Source organism: Euprymna scolopes, chromosome 43 (genome assembly GCF_053919585.1).
Source record: "Euprymna scolopes isolate OS-2025 chromosome 43, ASM5391958v1, whole genome shotgun sequence".
NCBI classification, from domain to species: domain Eukaryota; kingdom Metazoa; phylum Mollusca; class Cephalopoda; order Sepiida; family Sepiolidae; genus Euprymna; species Euprymna scolopes.
Genome location: NC_136524.1, coordinates 44253491 through 44266782, shown reverse-complemented (window position 1 = coordinate 44266782; position 13292 = coordinate 44253491). Strand labels below are relative to the sequence as shown.

The 13292-nt window shown below is 28.4% G+C and overlaps 1 protein-coding gene across 4 annotated transcripts in view; it reads right to left on the bottom strand.

Moving 5' to 3' along the window:
• LOC145268307 (protein ARV1-like) overlaps positions 1-13292 on the bottom strand; it is a 90020-nt gene that overhangs the window by 36033 nt on the left and 40695 nt on the right. For all 4 annotated transcript variants that reach the window (XM_080123762.1, XM_080123765.1, XM_080123763.1 and 1 more), the window contains one exon: positions 10232-10391. In XM_080123762.1, coding sequence (XP_079979888.1) covers positions 10232-10391 — 160 coding nt within the window. The remainder of the gene's footprint in view (positions 1-10231; positions 10392-13292) is intronic.

Genomic DNA, 13292 nt, shown 5'->3' with positions numbered 1-13292 from the left:
TTGAATAAAGTTTATTTTTACAAGAATGTTTATACATTTGTCTATCAATTAAAAAATATATAAAATCTATATGAAAAAACGAATTTAGGAAAACTTGTCCCCAGAAAACTCACCCCTTTTTGCTAGGTAGAAAAACTGGTCCCTTATTGAATAAATATTGATTGAAAACACATTTTATAACCGTTCTTGAAGAAGATATTGTCTTTAAAAGAGAATATACATCCCATAATATTTTTTTTTAAATATATTTTAACTTGTTTACTGTTGTTTAAAAAAAAAAAAGGTAAGTAGAACATTCATCAGCAGGGTATCATGTTAGCCGTGCAAATTGAATAAATTGAAAATTGTAACCTGTATTTGAAACGCTGCATATTTATTGAAAATAATAATTATGCATATAAATAAATATGTTTAGAATGCTAGACAATGCATTTTTATTTTTTAGATAAACAAATTTATTTGCTTAAATCAAATCAGAAAAAGAAAAAAAAGAAAAATCAGATGGTTCATTGACAAACATGTATAGTATCAAAATATGATTTGATTAAAGTAAATAAATTTTTTTATCTAAAAAAAAGTGGTTTTTAGCCTTCTAAATGTACTCATTTATATACGGAATTCTTATTTTCAATAAATATGCAACGCTTCAAATGCAGGTTACAATTTTCACTACTTTAAATCAATATTTATTCCATAATTGCCTAATTTTCCTACTCTGAAACAATTGCTCAATTTTCCGTTGTCTCATTTTCCTAAATTGCCATTTTTTATCGTATACCACATTATTTCTACATAGAAAAGACATTGAAGTGGTTATAAATTATCAATGTTGAATATAGGTCATCATGACCTATTTATAATTACAATTTTAAACCAGATTTGAAATTTCTATTTTAAATTTTTGGATAGCATTAGTCACCTATAAATAAACATTGCAAACAATTATTAATTTTGAATTGTTATATATTAAATGTTTATTTATTGGATTTTTTCATTTGATAAATGTATACCAATAAAATTGTACTATTATGGAACTAAAAAAGAAATAAAACACTTATGTATTATCAAAGAAACCAAATATTTTATTTTTAATAATTTAAAAAAATATTATAGGGGTGTGTAGTCGCCTTTAAAAACAATATCTCTTTCAAAAACGATCATAAAATGTGTTTTCAATCAATATTTATTCAATAATGGATCAGTTTTCCTACCTAGCAAAAATGGACGAGTTTTCCGGGCACCACTACATATGGTGCCGGGAAAACTCGTCTCGGGAAAACTCGTCTCGGGAAAACTTGTCCTCTTTCGCTAGGTAGGAAAGCTGGTCCCTTATTGAATAAATACCGATTGAAAACACATTTTATGATCATTCTTGAAGGAGATATTATTTTTTAAAATAGACTATAGCCCCCCCCCTAATATTTTTTAAAAATATTTTTACTTGTTTAATGTTTTCTTTCTTTTTTTTTTTTTTAATAAAATCGATTTTCTAAGTGTCCGTTTTCTACCTAACTGGCTAAGTTCTTAGTGGTTTCACTTATATTAAAGCGTTTATTATGTTCATACAAAGTTAATTACAAATTTTTTTTGTTCTTATTTTAACGATGTTTTTTCGAGTCATAAAAACAATAATTAAAAACAAAACCAAAAAATTAAAAAACAGGGAGCGATTCGATTTTTCGTTACTTTTTTGTTTTGGTTTTTAATTATGATAGTTTTTTGTTGTTATGTTTTTGTTTTCTCTCATACCAAATGCACTCATGCGTTATTTAAAATTATATTTTTATCCATTATCAACATTTATTGTCGTCCTGTCAAATTTTGCAAAAATTAACTAATAAATTAAAAGCAAAATATTTTTTTGGCGCGATAGATGCCATGTGCTTACAATCTCTCGTTAACTAATTTTTAATTTTTTAAATTTTTACTTCAAAATTCTAAAATCAATCATTCAGAGAAAAAGTAATCACTAGATAAATTTATTAATCAATTTTATTGAAAACTCCGCTATCGTTTATCAAGAATCTTTTTAATTTCATTTTTGTTGGTTGTTTTTCGGAGGGAGATATAGTTTTAACCCCCCCCCCACTCTCTCTCCCTCTCTCTAAATTATATTTTAAAAAATATTAAAATTTATTATTTTCTATTTAAAACTAAATCTCCCTCAGTAATTTCTTTAATTTTCTATTTTTTAGCGATTATCAAGACCCCTAAGATGTGATTTACCGGACATTATTTCTCGTTCGGGTTTGTATTACTGTACACATAGATTCGAAAAAGTTGTCAAAAAAACAAATATATAACAAATAAATGTTATCAAAGGCAAGATAAATTACTTTTCTACCAAACTGGATATAATTTTCGTGTTTTTATTTAATTTAACATGTTTATTCAGCTCAAAAAGCATACAGTGTTTACCGATGTATTGGAAAATTCAAAATGGCGGCCGACTCTCTCTATTTAACACGGTAAGTTCGGGAAAAGGTGTTATAAATAATAAACCAGACAAAATACTATTAAAAAACCACCGAATATATGTCAAGTTATGTCACGGTAACATATATTGAGCAAATTTCTAACAGTATTTTGTCTAGTTTATTATTTATAACACCTTTTCCCGAACTTACCGTGTTTAAGAGAGAGTCGGCCGCCATTTTGAATTTTCCAATACATCGGTAAACACTGCATGTTTTTCGAGCTGAATAAACATGTTAAATTGAATAAAAACACGAGAATTATATCCAGTTTGGTAGAAAAGTAACTTATCGGGTAACCCAACTTATCTTGCCTTTGATAACATTTATTTGTTATATATTTGTTTTTTTAACTACTTTTTCGAATCTATGTGTACAGTAATACAAACCCAAATTTTAATATTTTTTAAAATATAATTTAGAGAGGGGGCGGGGGGGGGGGAAACTATATCTCCCTCCGAAAAACAACCAACAAAAAATGAAATTAAAAAGATTCTTGATAAACGATAGCGGAGTTTTCAATAAAATTGATTAATAAATTTATCTAGTGATTACTTTTTCTCTGAATGATTGATTTTAGAATTTTGAAGTAAAAATTTAAAAAATTAAAAATTAGTTAACGAGAGATTGTAAGCACATGGCATCTATCGCGCCAAAAAAATATTTCGCTTTTAATTTATTAGTTAATTTTTGCAAAATTTGACAGGACGACAATAAATGTTGATAATGGATAAAATTATAATTTTAAATAACGCATGAGTGCATTTGGTATGAGAGAAAACAAAAACATAACAACAAAAAAGAATTTAGGAAAACTCGTCCCGGGAAAACTCGTCTCCGGGAAAACTCGTCTCCGGGAAAACTCGTCCCCTTTCGCTAGGTAGGAAAGCTGGTCCCTTATTGAATAAATATCGATTGAAAACACATTTTATGATCGTTCTTGAAGGAGATATTGCTTTTTAAAATAAACTATAGCCCCCCCCCACCATAATATTTTTTAAAAAATATTTTTACTTGTTTAATGTTTTTTTGTTTTTTTTTTTAAATAAAATCGATTTTCTAAGTGTTCGTTTTCTACCTAACTGGCTAAGTTCTTAGTGGTTTAACTTATTTTAAAGCGTTTATTATGTTCATACAAAGTTAATTACAAATTTTTTTTGTTCTTATTTTAACGATGTTTTTTTGGAGTCATAAAAACAATAAAAAAACAAAACCAAAAAATTAAAAAACAGGGAGCGATTCTATTCTTCGTTACGCTTTTGGTTTTGTTTTTTAATTATGATAGTTTTTTGTTGTTATGTTTTTGTTTTCTGTCATACCAAATGCACTCATGCGTTATTTAAAATTATGATTTTATCAATTATCAACATTTATTGTCGTCCTGTCAAATTTTGCAAAAATTAACTAATAAATTAAAAACGAAATATTTTTTTGGCGCGAGAGATGCCATGTGCTAACAATCTCTCGTTAACTAATTTTTAATTTTTTAAATTTTTACTTCAAAATTCTAAAATCAATCATTAAGAGAAAAGGTAATCACTAAATAAATTTATTAATCAATTTTATTGAAAACTCCGCTATCGTTTATCAAGAATATTTTTAATTTCATTTTTTGTTGGTTGCTTTTCGAAGGGAGATATAGGTTTTATCCCCCCCCCTCTCTCTCTAAATTATATTTTAAAAAATATTAAAATTTATTATTTTCTTTTTAAAACCAAATCTCCCTTAGTAATTTCTTTAATTTTCTATTTTTTAGCGATTATCAAGACCCCCTAAGATGTGATATACCGGGCATTATTTCTCGTTCTCCCGTAACACTCGACATGTTTTTTGTTTGTTTTCTGTTTTTTTTCTTTACCAAATAAACGATTCCAAATAAATTAAATAAACAACATAGTCTGCGAGGTAGAAAAATCGATTTTACCCTTTTATAAACAACAGTATATAAGTAAATTCTTTTTATATTAATATAAAAAAAAATATGCAGTCTCGTTTATGAACATAATAAACGCTTTTATTAAAAACACAAAAAAAAACATTAAACAAGTAAAAATATTTTTTAAAAAATATTATGGGGTGGGGGCTATAGTTTATTTTAAAAAACAATATCTCCTTCAAGAACGATCATAAAATGTGTTTTCAATCGATATTTATTCAATAAGGGACCAGTTTTCCTACCTAGCGAAAGGGGACGAGTTTTCCCGAGACGAGTTTTCCGGAGACGAGTTTTCCCGAGACGAGTTTTCCCGAGACGAGTTTTCCCGAGACGAGTTTTCCCGGCACCAACAAAAAACTATCATAATTAAAAAACCAAAACAAAAAAAGTAACGCTCCCAGTTTTTAATTTTTTGGTTTTGTTTTTTATTATTGTTTTTATGACTCCAAAAAACATCGTTAAAATAAGAAACAAAAAAATTGTAATTAACTTTGTATGAACATATTAAACGCTTTAAAATAAGTGAAACCACTAAGAACTTAGCCAGTTAGGTAGAAAACGGGCAATCGATTTTATTTAAAAAAAAAAAAAAAAAAACATTAAACAAGTAAAAATATTTTTTTAAAAATATTATGGGGGGGGGGCTATAGTCTATTTTAAAAAGCAATATCTCCTTCAAGAACGATCATAAAATGTGTTTTCAATCGATATTTATTCAATAAGGGACCAGTTTTCCTACCTAGCGAAAGGGGACGAGTTTTCCGGAGACGAGTTTTCCCGAGACGAGTTTTCCTAAATTCACTACATATATATGGTCCATTTTTTGATAGGTAGGAAAACTGGACTATTATTGAATAAATATTGATTTAAAACACATTTTATGACTGTTCTTGAAAGAGATATTGTTTTTAAAAGAGACTACATACCCCATAATATTTTAACAAAATATTTTTACTTGTTTACTGTTTATAAAAAATAAAATTGATTTTTCTTTTTTACCTAGCTTTGTAAGTTTTTAGTGGTTTTACTTATTTTAAAGCATTTATTCAGTTAAAAAAAAAGGTAGACTTGAGTGTTGATTTAGAACAAAAAAATGTCTGACATGAGAGGATCACATTTTGGGAGTCTTGATAATCGCTCAAAAATAGAAAATTAAAGAAAATACTGAGGTGGATATAGTTTTAAAGAATTTAGGAAAACTCGTCTCCGGAAAACTCGACCCCGGAAAACTTGTCCCTTTTCGCTAGGTAGGAAAACTGGTCCCTTATTGAATAAATATCGATTGAAAACACATTTTATGATCGTTCTTGAAGGAGATATTGTTTTTTAAAATAGACTATAGCCTCCATAATATTTTTTAAAAATATTTTTACTTGTTTAATGTTTTTTGTTTTTTTTTTAATAAAATCGATTTTCTAAGTGTCCGTTTTCTACCTAACTGGTTAAGTTCTTAGTGGTTTCACTTCTTTTAAAGAGTTTATTATGTTCATAAACGAGACCGCATTTTTTTTTATATTAATATAAAAAGAATTTACTTATTTACTGTTGTTTACAAAAGGGTAAAATCGATTTTTCTACCTCGCCGACTATGTTGTTTAATTTATTTGCAATCGTTTATTCGGTAAAGAAAAAAAAACACAGAAAACAAACAAAAAACATGTCGAGTGTTATGTGAGAACGAGAAATAATGTCCGGTGTATCACATCTTAGGGGTCTTGATAATCGGTAAAAAATAGAAAATTAAAGAAATTACTGAGGGAGATTTGGTTTTATAAAGAAAATAATAAATTTTAATATTTTTTAAAATATAATTTAGAGAGAGAGAGAGTGGGGGGGGGGGGGTAACAACTATATCTCCCTCCGAAAAACAACCAACAAAAAATGAAATTAAAAAGATTCTTAATAAACGATAGTGGAGTTTTCAATAAAATTGATTAATAAATTTATTTAGTGATTACCTTTTCTCTTAATGATTGATTTTAGAATTTTGAAGTAAAAATTTAAAAAAATTAAAAATTAGTTAACGAGAGATTGTTAGCACATGGCATCTCTCGCGCCAAAAAATATTTCGTTTTTAATTTATTAGTTAATTTTTGCAAAATTTGACAGGACGACAATAAATGTTGATAATGGATAAAATTATAATTTTAAATAACGCATGAGTGCATTTGGTATGAGAGAAAACAAAAACATAACAACAAAAAAAACTATCATAATTAAAAACCCAAAACAAAAAAGTAACGAAAAATCGAATCGCTCCCTGTTTTTTAATTTTTTGGTTTTGTTTTTTATTATTGTTTTTATGACTCCAAAAAACATTGTTAAAATAAGAACAAAAAAAATTTGTAATTAACTTTGTATGAACATAATAAACACTTTAAAAGAAGTGAAACCACTAAGAACTTAGCCAGTTAGGTAGAAAACGGATACTTAGAAAATCGATTTTATTTAAAAAAAAAAAAAAAACATTGAACAAGTAAAATATTTTTAAAAAATATTATGGGGGGCTATAGTATATTTTAAAAAACAATATCTCCTTCAAGAACGATCATAAAATGTGTTTTCAATCGATATTTATTCAATAAGGGACCAGCTTTCCTACCTAGCGAAAGAGGACAAGTTTTCCGGGGACGAGTTTTCCGGGCAAAGACCCCCCCCCTCCTCCTCCCACTCCAAAAGAAAATTAATTTTAATATTTTTTTTAGATATAATTTAGAGAGGGGAAGAGCTTTTTAAAAACTATATTTCCCTCAAAAATAAAACAATAAACAACAAAAAATGAAATTAAAAATATTCTTGAATAATGGAGGAAGAGTTTTTGATAAAATTGATAAATAAATTTCTTTATTGATGACTTTTTTCTTGATAGTTTAACAATTTTGAAGTAAAAATAAAAAAAAATAAAAATGTCTATGATAGATTTTCAACACACATCCGCTCTACAACCAAAAAAATGTTTCGCCTTTATTTATAACTAGCGAGGGGTACCCGGCGTTGCCCGGGTGTTTGGAAGTGGGGGGGGGGGGGGTAAAAAAAAAAAAAAAAGTAAGTATGAGGATCGAACCCGAACCGTTGAGGCAAAGTTGTGAAAAAAAAAAACGTGCGACGTTAACCACTGCCCCACTGTGACATGCTTACAGAAACACGTTTGAATTTATTTAATTACTTGGATTTAGCAGGTGCTCGTTTTAATGAGTTAATGAGGTCAAGTTTGACTGCGGGATTTCATTTACTGCTGAACGCTGTCACAGATGTTATAGGAAAAAGACTAACCCATATGCGGCGAGCGACAAATACTGAATATTTATCTTCCCGAAATCGAGCAAATTAGATAGACAGGCGAGCTTCGTTGTTAACTTTGAGATATTACGATTTATATATATAAAAAGTTTTAAAAAGTTGTGAACCGACCAACTGTTTTTCTGAAAGAAGCCTTTTGTAGACACACAGAAAAAGCGAACACACATACATACATACATTTTCGCTTTTATATTTATAGATTATTTATAGTTAATTTATACATATATTATTATTTATTATAGTTATTTATAGTTAATTTATTTACATATTATTATTTCTTATAGTTATTTATAGTTAATATATTTATATATTATTATTATTTATTATAGTTATTTATAGTTAATTTATTTATATATTATTTATTATAGTTATTTATAGTTAATTTATTTATATATTATTATTATTATTATTTATTATAGTTATTTATAGTTAATTCATTTATATATTATTATTATTTATTATAGTTAATTTATTTATATATTATTATTTATTATAGTTAATTTATTTACATATTATTATTTATTATAGTTATTTATAGTTAATTTCAATTTTTATTTTTTTTGTGTTTAAGCATTACATTTGATTTTGCTTTAGTTTGGCATCCCCGTTGTTTCTGCGAGACTGCAAACATACTTTCAAGTATGTTGACATGCACAATTCTGCATGTCAACATACTTAGAGTAATAAACTGTAAGATGGTCAACATCTGGAAATTTGAAATATAGACTTTTGTCATTTATTTGTTATATGCTCTGTAATCACATTGAGCTTCATAAATTAAAAAATGAATAAAAGGTGAAATATAATTGAAAAAAACATTTTTTTATTATTCTTTATGTAAATGCAGTCAATATCTTGCTACAATGGGCAGACCGTTTCAATCATATTTGATCTAATCAGCCAAGAAGAACTAAAATACGAAAATTAAAAAGGGTCAAGACCATTTTCAAATTTTGAGGAGAGGAAATACGCCACGAGTAGCAATAAGCAAAAAGTTGAAGTTTTTATTAAATAAGAACTTTAACTTCGCTTCACGTCAGTCATGGCGTATTTTCTCTCCTCAAATTTTGAAAATGGTCTTGAACCTTTTTAATTTTCGTATTTTAGTTCTTCTTGCCTGATAAGATCAAATATGATTGAAACGGTTTGCACATTGTAGCAAGATATGACTGTAAAAAAATAATAAAAAAATATAACTTGTTCACTTTCATTGTGCACTATCAACGACCCTTGTTGAAATTCAATTATTCTTAATTGTTGCATATCTTTCTACCTAGGATTATATATATATATATATATATATATATATATATATATATATATATATATATATATATTCAGAATGTGTGAGAGAATATATGGCAGTGGAAATAATTATATGTATATATATATATATATATATATATATATATATGCACACAAGGTTTGTAAAGATTTCAATGTTCATTTTCAAAGTTTTTCAAGGCCTTCTCCAGACAAAATTCAAGTTTTCAAAACAAAATTTGGGGTTTATTTTACAATCCTCAGCTATTTGAAAAAGTGGTAAAAATCAAACATACAACAAATAAATGTTACCATAGCCAATAACAGTTACTTTGCAAACTACCTGCATCTTCTTTTTTTGGTGTTTTTAAGTAGTTTTTTTTTTTTCATCTCGAATGGCTTTTAATTTCCAACCAAAATGGCTACCGTTTTGTCTCTTTTTTTTTGGGGGGGGGGGGAGAGAACCTAATTTTAAATTACCATAATTTTTTTTTTCCAGGGGGAGGGTTGCCATTAGAAAATCCCATTCGTGCAAAGGAAAATATTTTTTAGAGAGAGAGTGTGTGTGTGTGTAGGGGGGGTAATATTATTTATGGTGGCTGCCACCCAAATAAAAAAGTAAATTATAAATAAGAAAAATAGAGGGAGATTTTAATCTTTATCACAAAACTACCTCAGGTAGTTTTGCGATAAAGGGATGTAACTCTTGTATTCACAATAACATGTAATTTCAGAAATAATGTATTTCGATTTTATTTTCAATATTTATAAAAATAGTTTACTGGTATTTTTATTAATACTAAAAAAATAATTTAAATGTATTTATTCAAAATTTATTTGTAATATTTCGATACAAATTTGTACTGGACATAAAGAATACAATTTTCAAGATATTTTCCATATTTTCAAGGTAATAATAGAAATAAGGCCTTTTCAAAGCAAAATGCAAAGTCAAGGAATTTTCAAGTCTGTACGAACCACTGATATATTATCATCTAGCCTCCTATACTCCACCTAAATTTTGTCCTTTAGTTTTTATATTCTATAAGTGATGTTTCGGATAAAGGGTGAAGAATTGTTGCTTTGCGTCTAAGTGATGTAGAAATTTTCAATTCTCTCATAGTGTTCATCATTTATCTACCAATCTATCTTTCTCATTAAAACTTATCCTCAGGTGGCTTTTGGCCTTGATAAATTGTGACACATTAGTAAAAAAGAATATATATATATATATATATATATATATAAGCATACTTACCAAGTGTAACTTCTGTAAACATATACAAGAATTCTGTCACAAGGATGGAATAAAATTCAGAATCAGGGTTGTTCCATTTGGAAGGGATGTTTGCAGAATTCATCATGACTCTGGCAAGTGTTTCGATGAAGAAAAATGTTAGTGTCAGTCTCCAAACCATCTAAAATAAGAAACAAGGAAACAGACCAAACCCATTTTTTTCCCTGAATATTTGCGATGAGGATTGAAAATTCATATTATTGGGATTATTCAAACTACTGTTCTCATCTTAAAAATTATTTACATGTTTCAACCTTTAACTTTTTTAAAGTGTATTTCAAATTTTGGAATCTTTATGTTATTTGGATTATTCAGACTACTATTCTCATCTTGGTTGTTATTTTTACAACGTTTTGGCCGATGTAACTTCCAACCTTCTTCAGATGCATTTTTATGTCAAACTTGTGAATATTTATGTTATTTGGATTATTCAGACTACTATTCTCATCTTGGTTGTTATTTTTACAACGTTTCAGCCGATGTAACTTCCAACCTTCTTCAGATGCATTTTTATATCAAACTTGTGAATCTTTATGTTATTTGGATTATTCAGACTACTATTCTCATCTTGGTTGTTATTTTCACAACGTTTTGGCCGATGTAACTTCCAACCTTCTTCAGATGCATTTTTATGTCAAACTTGTGAATCTTTATGCTATTTGGATTATTCAGACTACTATTCTCATCTTGGTTGTTATTTTCACAACGTTTTGGCCGATGTAACTTCCAACCTTCTTCAGATGCATTTTTATGTCAAACTTGTGAATCTTTATGCTATTTGGATTATTCAGACTACTATTCTCATCTTGGTTGTTATTTTCACAACGTTTCAGCCGATGTAACTTCCAACCTTCTTCAGATGCATTTTTATGTCAAACTTGTGAATATTTATGTTATTTGGATTATTCAGACTACTATTCTCATCTTGGTTGTTATTTTCACAACGTTTTGGCCGATGTAACTTCCAACCTTCTTCAGATGCATTTTTATGTCAAACTTGTGAATATTTATGTTATTTGGATTATTCAGACTACTATTCTCATCTTGGTTGTTATTTTCACAACGTTTCAGCCGATGTAACTTCCAACCTTCTTCAGATGCATTTTTATGTCAAACTTGTGAATATTTATGTTATTTGGATTATTCAGACTACTATTCTCATCTTGGTTGTTATTTTCACAACGTTTCAGCCGATGTAACTTCCAACCTTCTTCAGATGCATTTTTATGTCAAACTTGTGAATCTTTATGTTATTTGGATTATTCAGACTACTATTCTCATCTTGGTTGTTATTTTCACAACGTTTCAGCCGATGTAACTTCCAACCTTCTTCAGATGCATTTTTATGTCAAACTTGTGAATCTTTATGTTATTTGGATTATTCAGACTACTATTCTCATCTTGGTTGTTATTTTCACAACGTTTCAGCCGATGTAACTTCCAACCTTCTTCAGATGCATTTTTATGTCAAACTTGTGAATCTTTATGTTATTTGGATTATTCAGACTACTATTCTCATCTTGGTTGTTATTTTCACAACGTTTCAGCCGATGTAACTTCCAACCTTCTTCAGATGCATTTTTATGTCAAACTTGTGAATCTTTATGTTATTTGGATTATTCAGACTACTATTCTCATCTTGGTTGTTATTTTCACAACGTTTCAGCCGATGTAACTTCCAACCTTCTTCAGATGCATTTTTATGTCAAACTTGTGAATCTTTATGTTATTTGGATTATTCAGACTACTATTCTCATCTTGGTTGTTATTTTCACAACGTTTCAGCCGATGTAACTTCCAACCTTCTTCAGATGCATTTTTATGTCAAACTTGTGAATCTTTATGTTATTTGGATTATTCAGACTACTATTCTCATCTTGGTTGTTATTTTCACAACGTTTTGGCCGATGTAACTTCCAACCTTCTTCAGATGCATTTTTATGTCAAACTTGTGAATCTTTATGCTATTTGGATTATTCAGACTACTATTCTCATCTTGGTTGTTATTTTCACAACGTTTTGGCCGATGTAACTTCCAACCTTCTTCAGATGCATTTTTATGTCAAACTTGTGAATCTTTATGCTATTTGGATTATTCAGACTACTATTCTCATCTTGGTTGTTATTTTCACAACGTTTCAGCCGATGTAACTTCCAATCTTCTTCAGATGCATTTTTATGTCAAACTTGTGAATATTTATGTTATTTGGATTATTCAGACTACTATTCTCATCTTGGTTGTTATTTTCACAACGTTTTGGCCGATGTAACTTCCAACCTTCTTCAGATGCATTTTTATGTCAAACTTGTGAATATTTATGTTATTTGGATTATTCAGACTACTATTCTCATCTTGGTTGTTATTTTCACAACGTTTCAGCCGATGTAACTTCCAACCTTCTTCAGATGCATTTTTATGTCAAACTTGTGAATATTTATGTTATTTGGATTATTCAGACTACTATTCTCATCTTGGTTGTTATTTTCACAACGTTTCAGCCGATGTAACTTCCAACCTTCTTCAGATGCATTTTTATGTCAAACTTGTGAATCTTTATGTTATTTGGATTATTCAGACTACTATTCTCATCTTGGTTGTTATTTTCACAACGTTTTGGCCGATGTAACTTCCAACCTTCTTCAGATGCATTTTTATGTCAAACTTGTGAATCTTTATGTTATTTGGATTATTCAGACTACTATTCTCATCTTGGTTGTTATTTTCACAACGTTTTGGCCGATGTAACTTCCAACCTTCTTCAGATGCATTTTTATGTCAAACTTGTGAATCTTTATGTTATTTGGATTATTCAGACTACTATTCTCATCTTGGTTGTTATTTTCACAACGTTTCAGCCGATGTAACCTCCAACCTTCTTCAGATGCATTTTTATGTCAAACGTGAATCTTTATGTTATTTGGATTATTCAGACTACTATTCTCATCTTGGTTGTTATTTTCACAACGTTTCAGCCGATGTAACCTCCAACCTTCTTCAGATGCATTTTTATGTCAAACGTGA